Consider the following 11,816-nt stretch of genomic DNA (forward strand, 5'->3'; position numbering starts at 1 on the left):
CCCTAGGCAACCCAAATAAAACAAATAATTCAGATGACATCCTTTGCTTGATCACCCTCATTAAGACTTGGAAGTTTCAACTTCTTGAGTTCACTACTATCAAGACTTACAAAAACAAAGAGCAAAAGCAAAAGGCAACCTCCTCCCCAATCAAAGACCCTTCTGGAACCTGGATGGCCAAAATTCCTCTGTAGAATATTTTATTTTAAATACATGTGTCAATTTTACAGATGTAGTCATGCCTCTCCCCTGAGAGAGGAACACTGAAAACAATAGCAGGCAATCTCTGTTAAAAGCTGTATTGTTCTCTTTCTACTTGAAGACTCTTGGAAAAAATTAGCTTGTTTATTCTCAAGAATGTGAAATATGAAGAATAGGAGAAAAATAATAGGAGACAAAATAATTTAAAAAAACAATCACTCAATGCCACAGAATTTACAGGCAGAAAATTTCAACTCAGAGGAAACTTACAAGAGAACATCGGAAAAAAAAATTTTACTCCATTCTCCAATTAGTCCAATGTAGCATTAATTATTTTTAATGCCAGTTGCTCCACAAAATTGAGTCTCAATTCTCTGTGCACTTCCCCAGTTCTTCAGAACTGCACAGATTGCGAAACTGAGATAAAGCTTGCCATGGTGTTCTCTCTCTTTAGTGCATAGCAAAATTGTAACCATGCAAACCATGACCACGTTTTACGAACTATAAAAGGCAGGAATTAACAAGCAATCCACATGAAAGAGTTACCTATTTATTTACTCATCTTTCTGATGAAAGCTGCCATCCTATTTCTATTCTTTCAATCATTATTTTACCTCTCTCACTAAATGGCAGCACAGCATACCCTTTACCTACAAGGTAAGAATAATACTGGCATTAAGAAAAAAAAAATCTGCAAGCGCTGAACTCCACAGGTTCCTTACTACAAAAAGTAAAGCATTTCCTAGGTCACGGATTCCACACTTGGATAGATAACAGATACAAAAAGGCAAGTTTTCCTTCTAGGAGTTGTTCCTAAGTAGCCTGTGCTGTAGGTATTAACCTCCATTACTGAAGAATTAATAACAACACGTATTCGTACTTCAACTTCCCCATTTGAGCTTAAACTGATTTTCTTCCCCCAACATTTCTGGCTTTCATTTTGAAAGGATATGAATTTGTGTTCTGAAAGGAATCGAACTTACAGTCCATGAATTCTGCAGCCTTTACTTCTCACAGCTGTGCAAGACTCACAAATATACTAAGAGATGATAAAAAAGGAATGCGTGTCACTTTATAGGAAAGCCTTTCCTTTCCTGTTGATGCATCAAGAAACACTGAGATAAAGTAAGTTTTAAGGCAGGCCCAGGCAATCTCTCTAGTTTAGTTGCACGAGGAAGCAATGCATAACACAAAAGCTGAGGTGTACATGACATCGCATGCATGTCACCACAGAAATTAGACTTGCAGGACACATTCTGATCAATGTTCAACTGGAAGAAATCCCTTCCGCCTCTGATAATCTGAACAGGTTCCCTTCTACTGCAAGGAACTTGTTGCGTTAGCGCTTTTCAAAGAGATTATGAGCAACAGTTTGACACCTGAATTTACTTCTGGAACCCTGAGTATTATCAAATACTTATTTCCTACACAGATTTACCAATACAGACTTTCAGACCTTTCAAATACCAATGCAATTAAAGAAAAAAAAAAAAACAAATCCAAAAACCAAAATGATCGAAGTACAGAATTTAAGGAAAAACACACCCACATATTTTCAGAAGCTCTGTTCACTGCAGCTCAGCTCCCATTTACACTAATGCCAACAAAGCTCATGACATTAGTCATTGGTATGCTTTCAGATTCAGAACTGTTCCAAAAGTATAGGTACACATGTAGCCTTTTGCCACAACTGTCTCCATTGAGCTACTTGAAACAGAACATTGCAATATTGACCTCTTTTTCCCAGTCCTTTCCAGTCTAACCTTCAGCTCCACTAAACCTTTATTCCTGCATAAAGAAACATTTACACACACAGAACTCCAAAGCAGTGAAAGCAAATGCTTAACAGTGACCTCAAAAATCTATGGAGGCTTCAGGGTTAGAAGAACATTGCAATTATAGTTCACCTGTTGACCTAGATTGCAAGGACTTTCAAGTCAGAAGTATACAGAAGCACACAAACTAACCTTGCTGCACATTCAAATTAGAGTTCTGAAAAACTTAAGTAAAATGTATTGCACCAAAATACCATGAGGTTCTTACCCCGGTAATCAAATCCAATCCTTTCCTAGAGGTAACCAAAGGCATGGCTATTAAACCTGCTGAAATGTGATATGCAAATTACTAAGCCTATAAAACACAAAGCCACACACTCACCCCCCTCTCCACCCTCCCACTCCTTATACAACTGGTTCATGCTCAAGCTTGACTTTTGCCTTTTTAGGTCACTATGGGAAAGTCACAACATTCCTCAAAGCAAGGAGTTTCTTTCAATCTACAAATTAAGACATCACAGACTGTAGTGTCACTGAAAGCATGGTTGACCCGGCCGGTGGCTGTGACCTTTCTCCTGCCGCGGGTTGTATAACTGACCTGCAAACCTGCCAGGCCTCGGGAGGGGATAGAAAATAATCGCTTTCCCTGAAATTAAAGGCTTCCGTGATGTAGACACCAAAAAAAGTTCAGGTGGTACAACGATAAACAGCCTTTTTCTGCAGTATTTGCATAATGAAATGTGTTTCAAGAGTTATCTGCCATCTGTAGGAAAAAAGGATATTTTCACAAACTGGAGGAAAATGTAATTTATTACATGGAAATAGCCAAAAGAGAATGACAATACATAAAGTAATTTCCTTTGAAGAACTGATGCAGAATTCATTGACACTACCACATACCAATCAGTTGCCGGGGGGGGGGAGGGGGGAACCAAACTGTACTCTTGATTGCATTAAAAAACCCCACAAAACTGCTTTTGCACTCACCACAGATGGTGTTTGTTGGGGGTTATCACCCTCTCCTTTTACAACCAAAGGAGGTAACACCACAAGTTGCCGACAGATTACCTTCCCCTGCTTACATAAAGAATGTGATCTATTGATACTTAAGTAAAATAAACTAAAAATAGATTTCTGGTTCCAAGAGAAGGAAGACTGAAATAATCCTATGAAGTTGTTTCAAGACTGCATTTGTCCCTTGATACTCAGCCACAAAGTCCACATGCTACTCTTACCTATCAACAACACTCTGCCCAGACCTTCTCTTGATATCCTCAGACCTGGAGATTAGTGATGTAAAATCAGGTCTCTAAAACCTCAAAACTTCTTAACCTGAGGAATTAGATTCCTTGAAGATCAATCTTGAAGTCAAAAAGCAAATTGTATAAGTGCTCACTGGAATTTTTCTGGTCTATAATAACTGCTACTTGGAAAAAACAACTTATTGAACACTTCGTAAAAAATTGGATTTGCAGTACTACCTGCTCTCTCCAGACCAACCAGCGCAGACTTCTTGTCCAATTTAATAATAGTTGCGTTACAGAATCTGGCAATACAAGATCATACACAAAAATAAGCAAATGAGCATACTCTAATTTCTTAGGTGGAAGTGTTATTTCTTGCATTCTGAGAGTGTGAGAAAAAAATAAATCAGGCCTTTCCCCTAACACAGTAAAAAGGCTGATACTTATTTTCAACAATGTAATTTTAAAGGGTGTTGACAAGTGGCAAGCCACAAAAGAAACCAATAATCACCTTCGAAAAAAACACCCGGTGGTTACTACACACGCAAACAATGCGGGACACAGTTATATGGCCATTTTTATCTGGCTCAAACCCATACAGGCACGGAAAGAAATGGTACCTGCCCTTGCCATGCTCGCCTCTTCACTACTACTACTACTGTGATCTTTTTGCTGGCACAATCTACCAAAACGGGTAATTAATCTGTCAGACAGACTGATGGAGCTAACCTGGTTCACCACAGGGCTGCGTACTATCACGAAAGGGTGGAACCACCCCTTTCATCAACACTGCAGGATTAAAAGCATGAGGACATACGTCAGCATGGTTCAGTGACGTACTTCGCAAATCACAGGACTAGATCATATAACACGACAAATTATAGAGGGAATCACTGAACTGTGGGCACTTTTGGGATAGACGGGGCTTTCTATGAAAGAGGACAGGTGGACAACCTAGGTGCGTGGCACTGGAAGGTTTCTCCAGTCTAACTAGTGGTACCACAGACCTCCCATCTGAACACACAGCTTCTGAAAACAAGTTACCGCTCTTCGATAACAGATTTTGAAATTTACAGATTAATCACCCTCAATTTAGTGGGTTGGTTGGACAAAAGTGCTCCACGTCGGGCACTGAGCTGGAGCTGAAGCCACTCATTAAAAGGTATGACGGGTATGTCTAAAACACAGCACAGGAATACTGAAGGTCCCTTGTGGACCTGTTACACCCTGGCTATAGCAGCGGAGCTCAGCACAGGCTACCTGCCCTGTAAAAGAAACCCCAAATTATCTACAGAATACATACAAAGCTAATGTTACTCACAAACCTGATGTACGTCTAGCTTTGTATATGAAAACCCAAGAACATTGTCTCTATTTATACTTTAGATGATTTTTAATGATGACATTAAATATTTCGTAAATCAAACAGATCTTCATCCCAAGTGCTACACCATGAAAACAAACTTAAAGGGATGGTTTTTAGCAGATAAGTAATTATTATTTTGGCACACTCCTTTTCACATACCAAGCACGTCACCAAAATTAACAGAGTATAATACACAGATTTTGCCTGCCTGAATTACAGATACGATATCATTTAATACTGAAATCATTCATAGAATAATTCTATTGACAAACTTTCTTGACCAATCCTACATCCAACAAACAAGTCTCTATAGGACAAATCATTTCCTACATAATCTGAAACTGTATTTTCAAAACCACATTTTGCAATTAGCAAAATTTAACAGATGCTACAGAAGGACATCCAAGTACTAATTTTTTAAAACAAGCTCCCATTTCTATGAATTGCAGTGATTGTCCTGGAAATAAAACTTTTTTTTCCCCTCAGGTTTTTAGTTTTTAATATGCTTTGAGGTATGAGTGTTAAAAAATATATCACATCTTTTCTTTCTCCTAAATCAATAGGACTATCTGCCATAACAACAGCGGCTAACTCTGCAGGATGTTGAACGCACCAATATTCTCACAAAATCTACTAGATATACAAAACAAGTTTCATTAATCTTATTTTAAAAGTGAAAGGTGTTCTCTTCAGCAATGACTGAAAAAATAAAAGAAATGGGAGGACTGGCAAGATTAGACTATCAACCTTTTTAAAATCAGTTGCTGCTCACCAGTCTTTTAACTAGCATATCAAAAACATACACCCACACTCAAAAAGACAAACTAAAAAAGTAAATAATTAGCCAAAGTAAATTCTTATGCAGCAACTAATGGAATGTTTACATTTCTTTTTAGGTGTTGTGATCAATTGCCACCCTGTACTAAAACGAGGGCTAAATGAAGCCCTCCCCTAAGCGATATTGTTAAACATGCGATCCCGTTCTCCTTAATATGGAAAAGTCTGTGAGCGCATACGAACACATTTTTTCATAAGTAGGTAATGGTTACTTGTTGGAGTATGTAAGTTACATTCTTTGTCTGCTCTGTTGACACAATTAGATGCAGGCTAATTCTGGTGCCAAAAGTTTAATGGCAATTGACAAAACTTTGTTTAACAGAGTGTTAGAGCAATTTTCCATTTAGCATCTCCCTCCATTTCTCCATCACCTTTTACTGTACCAAATAACCTCTCTCTCGCAAGCCTTGGTCTGTGGACGACACTGGAAAACTCATATAGAAAAAGCATGTCTCAGTGGAAGCACATCTGATTTGACAGCTTGAAAGAAGGAACAATAAGAAGAAACAGAACAGAACTGGAAAAAACGAAATGAGGTGAGGAAGGCCCTGGCATTTGCTGCGTAGCTTTCATGATTTTAGAACAGGTAGGCTGAATGCCAGGAGAAAGGAGGTCAGTAAGACCATGTGATTGCTTAGTAATTAGACTTGCTCAATAGTGCAATTACACAAAAATATTAGTTCATGAGCGTTACATGACTGTTTAAAGAGAGAAGTTAATCAGAAAGCACCTATGTATTAAAGGATGCTATTTGCCAGATTTAAAAAACATTTTTTTAAAATTAACCGTAACTGATGACTGCCAAGGGACAGTATTACTTCTAACAAGAAACTAAACCTCCTGGGTTTTCATATTCTTGTACCATTTTTCCTCATATCCATTGTGTTAATAGTCATACTTTGAACTCCGGCAGACAAGAGTTTTGCCCAGGGCATTAGGACCATAAATTCACCAGAACATAAACTCTTGGTGTCAATCAATTCAAACTAAGAAAGGGCCATTGTAAATTCACACCAGAAGGTTAAATTTGACTCATGTTCCAAATGCTGAAGGGCTTCTGCACCTAATCTCAAATAACATATTTTTGACTAATTCAACACCCTATTCCACAGGTATGTAAGCAAGCATCTTGCTTATGGTTATCAAGTGACCAAGGAGATAAAATGCTTGATTATTAATTGCAAGTGCCAAATGAGACCAGGAAACCAAAATAGTGCATCATAGGTCTTGTGTACGTTACCACTGGTTAAGAATAACTCATTACAACCACTGGAACGTAAAACGGATTCATTCCAAACTAGTAACTGTTAATTTAAATAAGAATTTATTGAGATCACTCTAATAAAGATCCAGTTCTAGCAGCTGGTTATTCTATAAAGTTACTGTACTTCTAAACTTGAAAAAATCTGAAGATCTCACAAAACTGGGCCATGAAGGCAGTGAGATTTCCTACTCAAATCCATATGCAGCATGTGCCTTGAGAATATTTGAGTCCCAGGAGATTGTTTGAAGTGCTTTGGATAGGGGAGTTGTAATTTATCCTTCTGAGAGATCTTCGGGGGTGGGGGGAAGCACACAAAAACAAAGGACTAAAAGAAAAATCCTCCTCTTCATAACATAAATAAATCAGTAAGCCCACACCACCAAAAACTCATCTCCTCTATTCAGCAACTAAAAAAAGATGGTTTTCTTCAAATGCAAAATGCCAGTGCAGGAGCTATTTGTCTTTGAGATCACTGAGAATACAGTTAGAATAAACCAACTACCAAATAGAACACGCACAAATGTACTCAATGACTGTATTAGCTAGCAATCACATTAGTCATTGAAGAACCAGGGCAGTAACACTCAAGACATGAACCTCCTTTTGCTAGAGTCAAAGTTCACAGTTGTCTATCGTTCACTAGCTCAGAGAACATAATCAAAAACAGTTTAGCATTTCAATTGCAAAACACATTCGAAACCTATGAAGTATTCTTAACACGTGATTTCCTCAAAACTCACACTTGCACCAATTGCCTTCATTCTTTTAAAACTTTAGTTGTTCACGCTTCATTCATAAAACTAAGGCCTCTGAGCTTTCTTTATAAAGTTAGGATTTGTTACCCAAAAAAACCCTTAGCCTCTTCAAAACAAACGAACAAAACGTTTAAAAGCCTCTACAAAAGAAATGTATGTATGAACCTCAGATAAGGGAAGTATCTAACAATTATTCTTAACTGGTATAAACACTATTTCTGTCAGCTATAACCATTACGTTCAAGTTCACAGAAAGCACTTCTAGTATTTTTATCTTCTGAAAACCACAGAAATAGAACCACAAGGAAAACTTCTCAAAAAAACCACACCTCCAAAGGCAAGTCACCTTGTTGGTAAAGCATTTGATGACCTGGGATAGAAGTTATTAAATCTGAAAGAAGCAATCCTTGAAGAGAAGTAAACTGAACTGAAACCCAAAGTATCTCAACTTTGTCGTTCTTCCATGATGCGGTGTCAAGCCAAGTCTCATTGTATTTGTTCCATAATTGGGCAACTCTTCTCAGCATCATACTCTCTACAGGCTCTGCTTGTGAGCATTTCAAGTTCCTGACACTGGATGGACAGCTGACACAAGAACTCTACTGCATTATGAACCCTTTTAAAAGGGTAACAACTTTCAGATCCCTAGTGATGTTTTAACTAATCACACAAGACAAGCATGCACAGAAGTCCCATTAACCTCTGCCTTACGCCACGCATTTAGCATGCGAGCGCCAGCCACAACTCCACAGTAAAGTTCATTTTTGTATGAGATGGGACCACATCTGGCTTGAAGGTGTAGAAATAGATCTACAGGCTTTGGAAAGGGACACCACCCACCCCTCCTTGCAGGAAAGACATCCCGAGAAATTACTTTTGAACCAATCAAGCAGCTTAACAGGTGGGCTGGTTTTTTGGTTTGTTTTGGGGTGGGGTTTTTTTGTTTTTGTTTTTTTTTTTTTCCAGAACGGAGTGACCCCGTGCGGCGCGGGGTTTCTGGCTGCCCAGAGGTGAAGCAAACCCTCCGGGACGCGGCTCCCGGGGCTCACAGCCCGGCAGCAGCCCCGCTCTGAGCCCAAGCGGGCACCGGGGCCGCCAGCAGGCGCCGAACCGCCGGACTCGGGAGCGGGAACGTGAACCCCCCACCCCTTCCCGGTGAAAGCACGGCCCTCCCGCCCCGCCAGAGGCTTCCCCGTTCCTTCCCCTTTTCCTCCCCCGTCGCGGCAGCCGCGGCCCGGGCTGGATATGTAACACCGCGGGCGGGCGAGGGAAGCCGGCGCTGGCGGCGGCCCAATCGCGGCGGCGATGGGAGGGGATGGCGGGGAGGCGGCGTGACCGCATACATAACGCGTGGGCGAGGGCCCCCCCCCGCCGCCGCCGCCGCCGCCCCGCACTCACCGCCACCTGTTGATGCCCACGTTGGAGGAGCCGGCGAACCAGGGGTCCAGGATGTAGACGCAGCGGACTGTGTCGGCGCCCTGAATGCACTCCCGCAGCGCCGGGTTGTCGTGGAGCCGCAGCCCCTTGCGGAACCAGTGCACGGCGTTCACCCCCATTGCTGCCGGGCCGGGCCGGGCAGGGGGCGCGGGCGCTCAACAGGAACCACCGCCGCCGCCGCCCGCGGGGCCGCTCATGGCGCGGCGCCGCCGCTCGGCGCCCGGGCGAGCAACGGCCACCACCGCCCCGCGCGGGGAAGCCGGGCCGAGCGGCGCGGGGTCCGGCCTGGGGCGGCTCTAGGACCCGGCGGAGACGGCGGGGGCGGCCGCCCGGCGGGGACGCATCACCCCGCGGAAGCCCCCGCGCGCCGGGGAGAGCAGAGACAGAAAGGAAGGAGGGAAGGAGAGTGAGATCCGCCGGTGGCTCCTCCGGGTCAGCGAGGCTTCTTCCTCCCCTTGCCCGCCCAGCGGGATCTGCGGCCGTCGGATGACCGGCCGCGCGCGCCTCGTGCCCACCGGGCAGCCGCCTCCTCGCCGCTCGCCCTGTGACTCTGGGCCGGGCGCCGGGGGCTCCGCCGGCCGCCCCGCCCCACTCCGCCCCCCTGCCGCCCATTGGCCGGTCCCGCCCCCACGTGACCGCCGGCCCTCACGTTTCTGAAGTGTGTTTACTACCGGCGGAGTGCGGGGGGAAGGCGGCGCGGGGAAGGAGGGGGGCTCCGGCCGGCCCCGCTCCCGAGGCGGGGGAGCCGGCTATGGCGGCAGGAATCCCACCCGCCGGGGCGGCGCGGGGCGGCGGAGAGGGACGCCGGGGGCGGAGACGACGGGCCGCCCCCCCCCCCGCCTCGCGCCGGCTCCGTGCGGCGGGACCCGGATGAGCACGGGGCTGCGGGGAGGCTCTGGGAGGCGCCGATTCCTGTCGGGGGGCGCCTGTGCGCATGCGCGGGCGGGAGTTGGGGGGGGGGGCGCGCGCAGCCGGCGCGCGCGCACGCGGACCTGTTATGTATCGCGGCCTGCGCGCCCCTGCGGCGGTGCGTGTCCCCAGAGCCCCGCTGCGGCTGTGGGGACCGGGACCGGCCGATCCCACCATGCCCTATCCCATCCCGCAGGGCAGAGTCGGGGCGCTTATGTAAGCTGTGGGTAGGGAGGTCGGTCCCCGCCCGGTGCCGGTTTGTGCGCGGCGACCGTCGAGGCGCTGCCGGGCCGGGTGGACATGGGGGAGGGTTGGTGCAGCCGCCCGCTCTCCCTCTGTGTCCCCCGTGTTATTCCTCGCACGTCTCCCGCTGCCCGCCCGGCCCGGCCCCCTCCCGCGTTAGGCGGAGGCGGGCGGTGTGGCTTACGAAACGGGCCGTGTTTTCGCGGCCGCCCGCCGCGGCAGCCCTGAGGTGGTTTGGAGCGAGTTCCGAGCAGCAGAATGGGTTAAAATAGCCTCCCTAGCACTTCGTAAAGTCGTTATTAGTAAATGGCGTATATCTAACGTCTTCGCTTTTAACGGCAGCGCTGAAAGCACGGTCTGCGTGCTGCCGGCGGGGCAGGTTTCCCTGCGCCTTCTCCGCGCTGGGCGCTGAGCGAGGCGTCTCGCTGGCAGGACTCGGTAGGGCAATTTCGAGGCCTGACAGGGCAGCTGTAGCCGCCGATCTGAAAAGGAGCCTCCACCTGTGGATCGCAGCTCAAATCTGCAGCTTCCAGAGTGTTCGTAGACAAGGGGGTAGCAACAGAAGGTGAGGTCTCGTTAGGAATCTCGGCTCTCGAGTAAAAGGCAGAGGACTCGCATCAGCAGTACTGGCCTTTCTTGACTTCCAGAATTCCAGAGCGGGACCGTACTTCAAGAATTGTAGTTGCTGTTTCTACTAAAACACTTTTTTCTGCTAAGATACACAGAAAGTGAAAGTCAACAGAAGGAGACGTGCATCACATGCTTCCCTTCATGCTTTTCTTTCCTCACTGTGAATGATTTAAAGTCATTAATGATCAAGGCATGCTAGCAGCAGAGGCCCCAGCCATGACTTTGGTTTTATACAAAATTTCTCTCTAAAAAGTTTGGGGGCCCAGCTTTTCTTAATGAGGTTATCAATTATTCCCCTGTCATACATGGAACATCATGTTCCAGAGCTCATCGTTCCAGTCCAGAAGAACATAGAGGATCCCGTCATATATCCTTGCTGCAACTCAAACCTGGAGTAGTTGGGTTATTGTAAAGTTGAGCATTTTTCTCTCAATTAATAAAAAGTATGTTCTCCCTTGCTTGTTTTTTGTTTTTACTCTTAGGAAATGCCAATTATTTGGTGAATATTTTTCAAAGAAATAAAACAGAAAAATCTTGGTAGTTAATGACCACTTTCCATCAAACTCCTTTTAATTCTATAGTTTTTGAGCACATTGACAGAAGATAGATTCCTTATTTTCAAGGAAGGTCACCTCACAATACAGTTTTTATTTCAAACTTTTAAACCGCTTCTTCATACTCCCTGTGTTCCCTGCTAGCTCTTGAGAAGGCTGCGACACTGAAGATGGCCCTGAGTGAAGTCCAGCGTCAACCAATCTGCCTTTGTGGGAATACCGAGGTGGAAGCAGCCCTCCCTCACTAGACCTTATGGTTTCATAACCAAATTGCAGCCATGAAAACCATCAGTCTATCAGCCGTTTGTCGCTACAGACTAAGTAACAACTGTAATATATCATTAGCTTATCATTATGTGAAATCACCATTGGGCCCTGGCCATACCTTCCATGCCAGGCGGTTTGTTCTTGATTTAGAAGTGGAAGGAAGGTGAAGAATATATTAATTAAAATGTCAAATCTCAAAGGAAGAGTCTCTCCAGGTTATCAGGAAAAGAAAATAGAATCACAGTTAATCAAGGAACTCGTACAGTAAACCTCACTCCTGGGTTCTCTTGTGGATAACTTTTTTAAAGAACATTATTGCTAATTTAGCCAATTT

At 44.9% G+C, this 11,816-nt stretch overlaps 1 protein-coding gene across 2 annotated transcripts in view; it reads right to left on the reverse strand.

Annotated features, from left to right (window-relative positions):
* The window catches only part of CRY1 (cryptochrome circadian regulator 1), a 38,894-nt gene extending 29,464 nt beyond the window's left edge, over positions 1–9,430 (reverse strand). The window contains exon 1 of one of the 2 annotated variants that reach the window (XM_074580702.1): positions 8,841–9,430. In XM_074580702.1, coding sequence (XP_074436803.1) covers positions 8,841–8,998 — 158 coding nt within the window. In that variant the 5' untranslated portion in view covers positions 8,999–9,430. The remainder of the gene's footprint in view (positions 1–8,840) is intronic. The other variant, XM_074580711.1, reaches the window with a different exon arrangement.
* Positions 9,431–11,816: the final 2,386 nt, after the last annotated feature.

The sequence above is a fragment of the Larus michahellis genome, chromosome 1, assembly GCF_964199755.1.
Source record: "Larus michahellis chromosome 1, bLarMic1.1, whole genome shotgun sequence".
In the NCBI taxonomy this organism is placed as follows: domain Eukaryota; kingdom Metazoa; phylum Chordata; class Aves; order Charadriiformes; family Laridae; genus Larus; species Larus michahellis.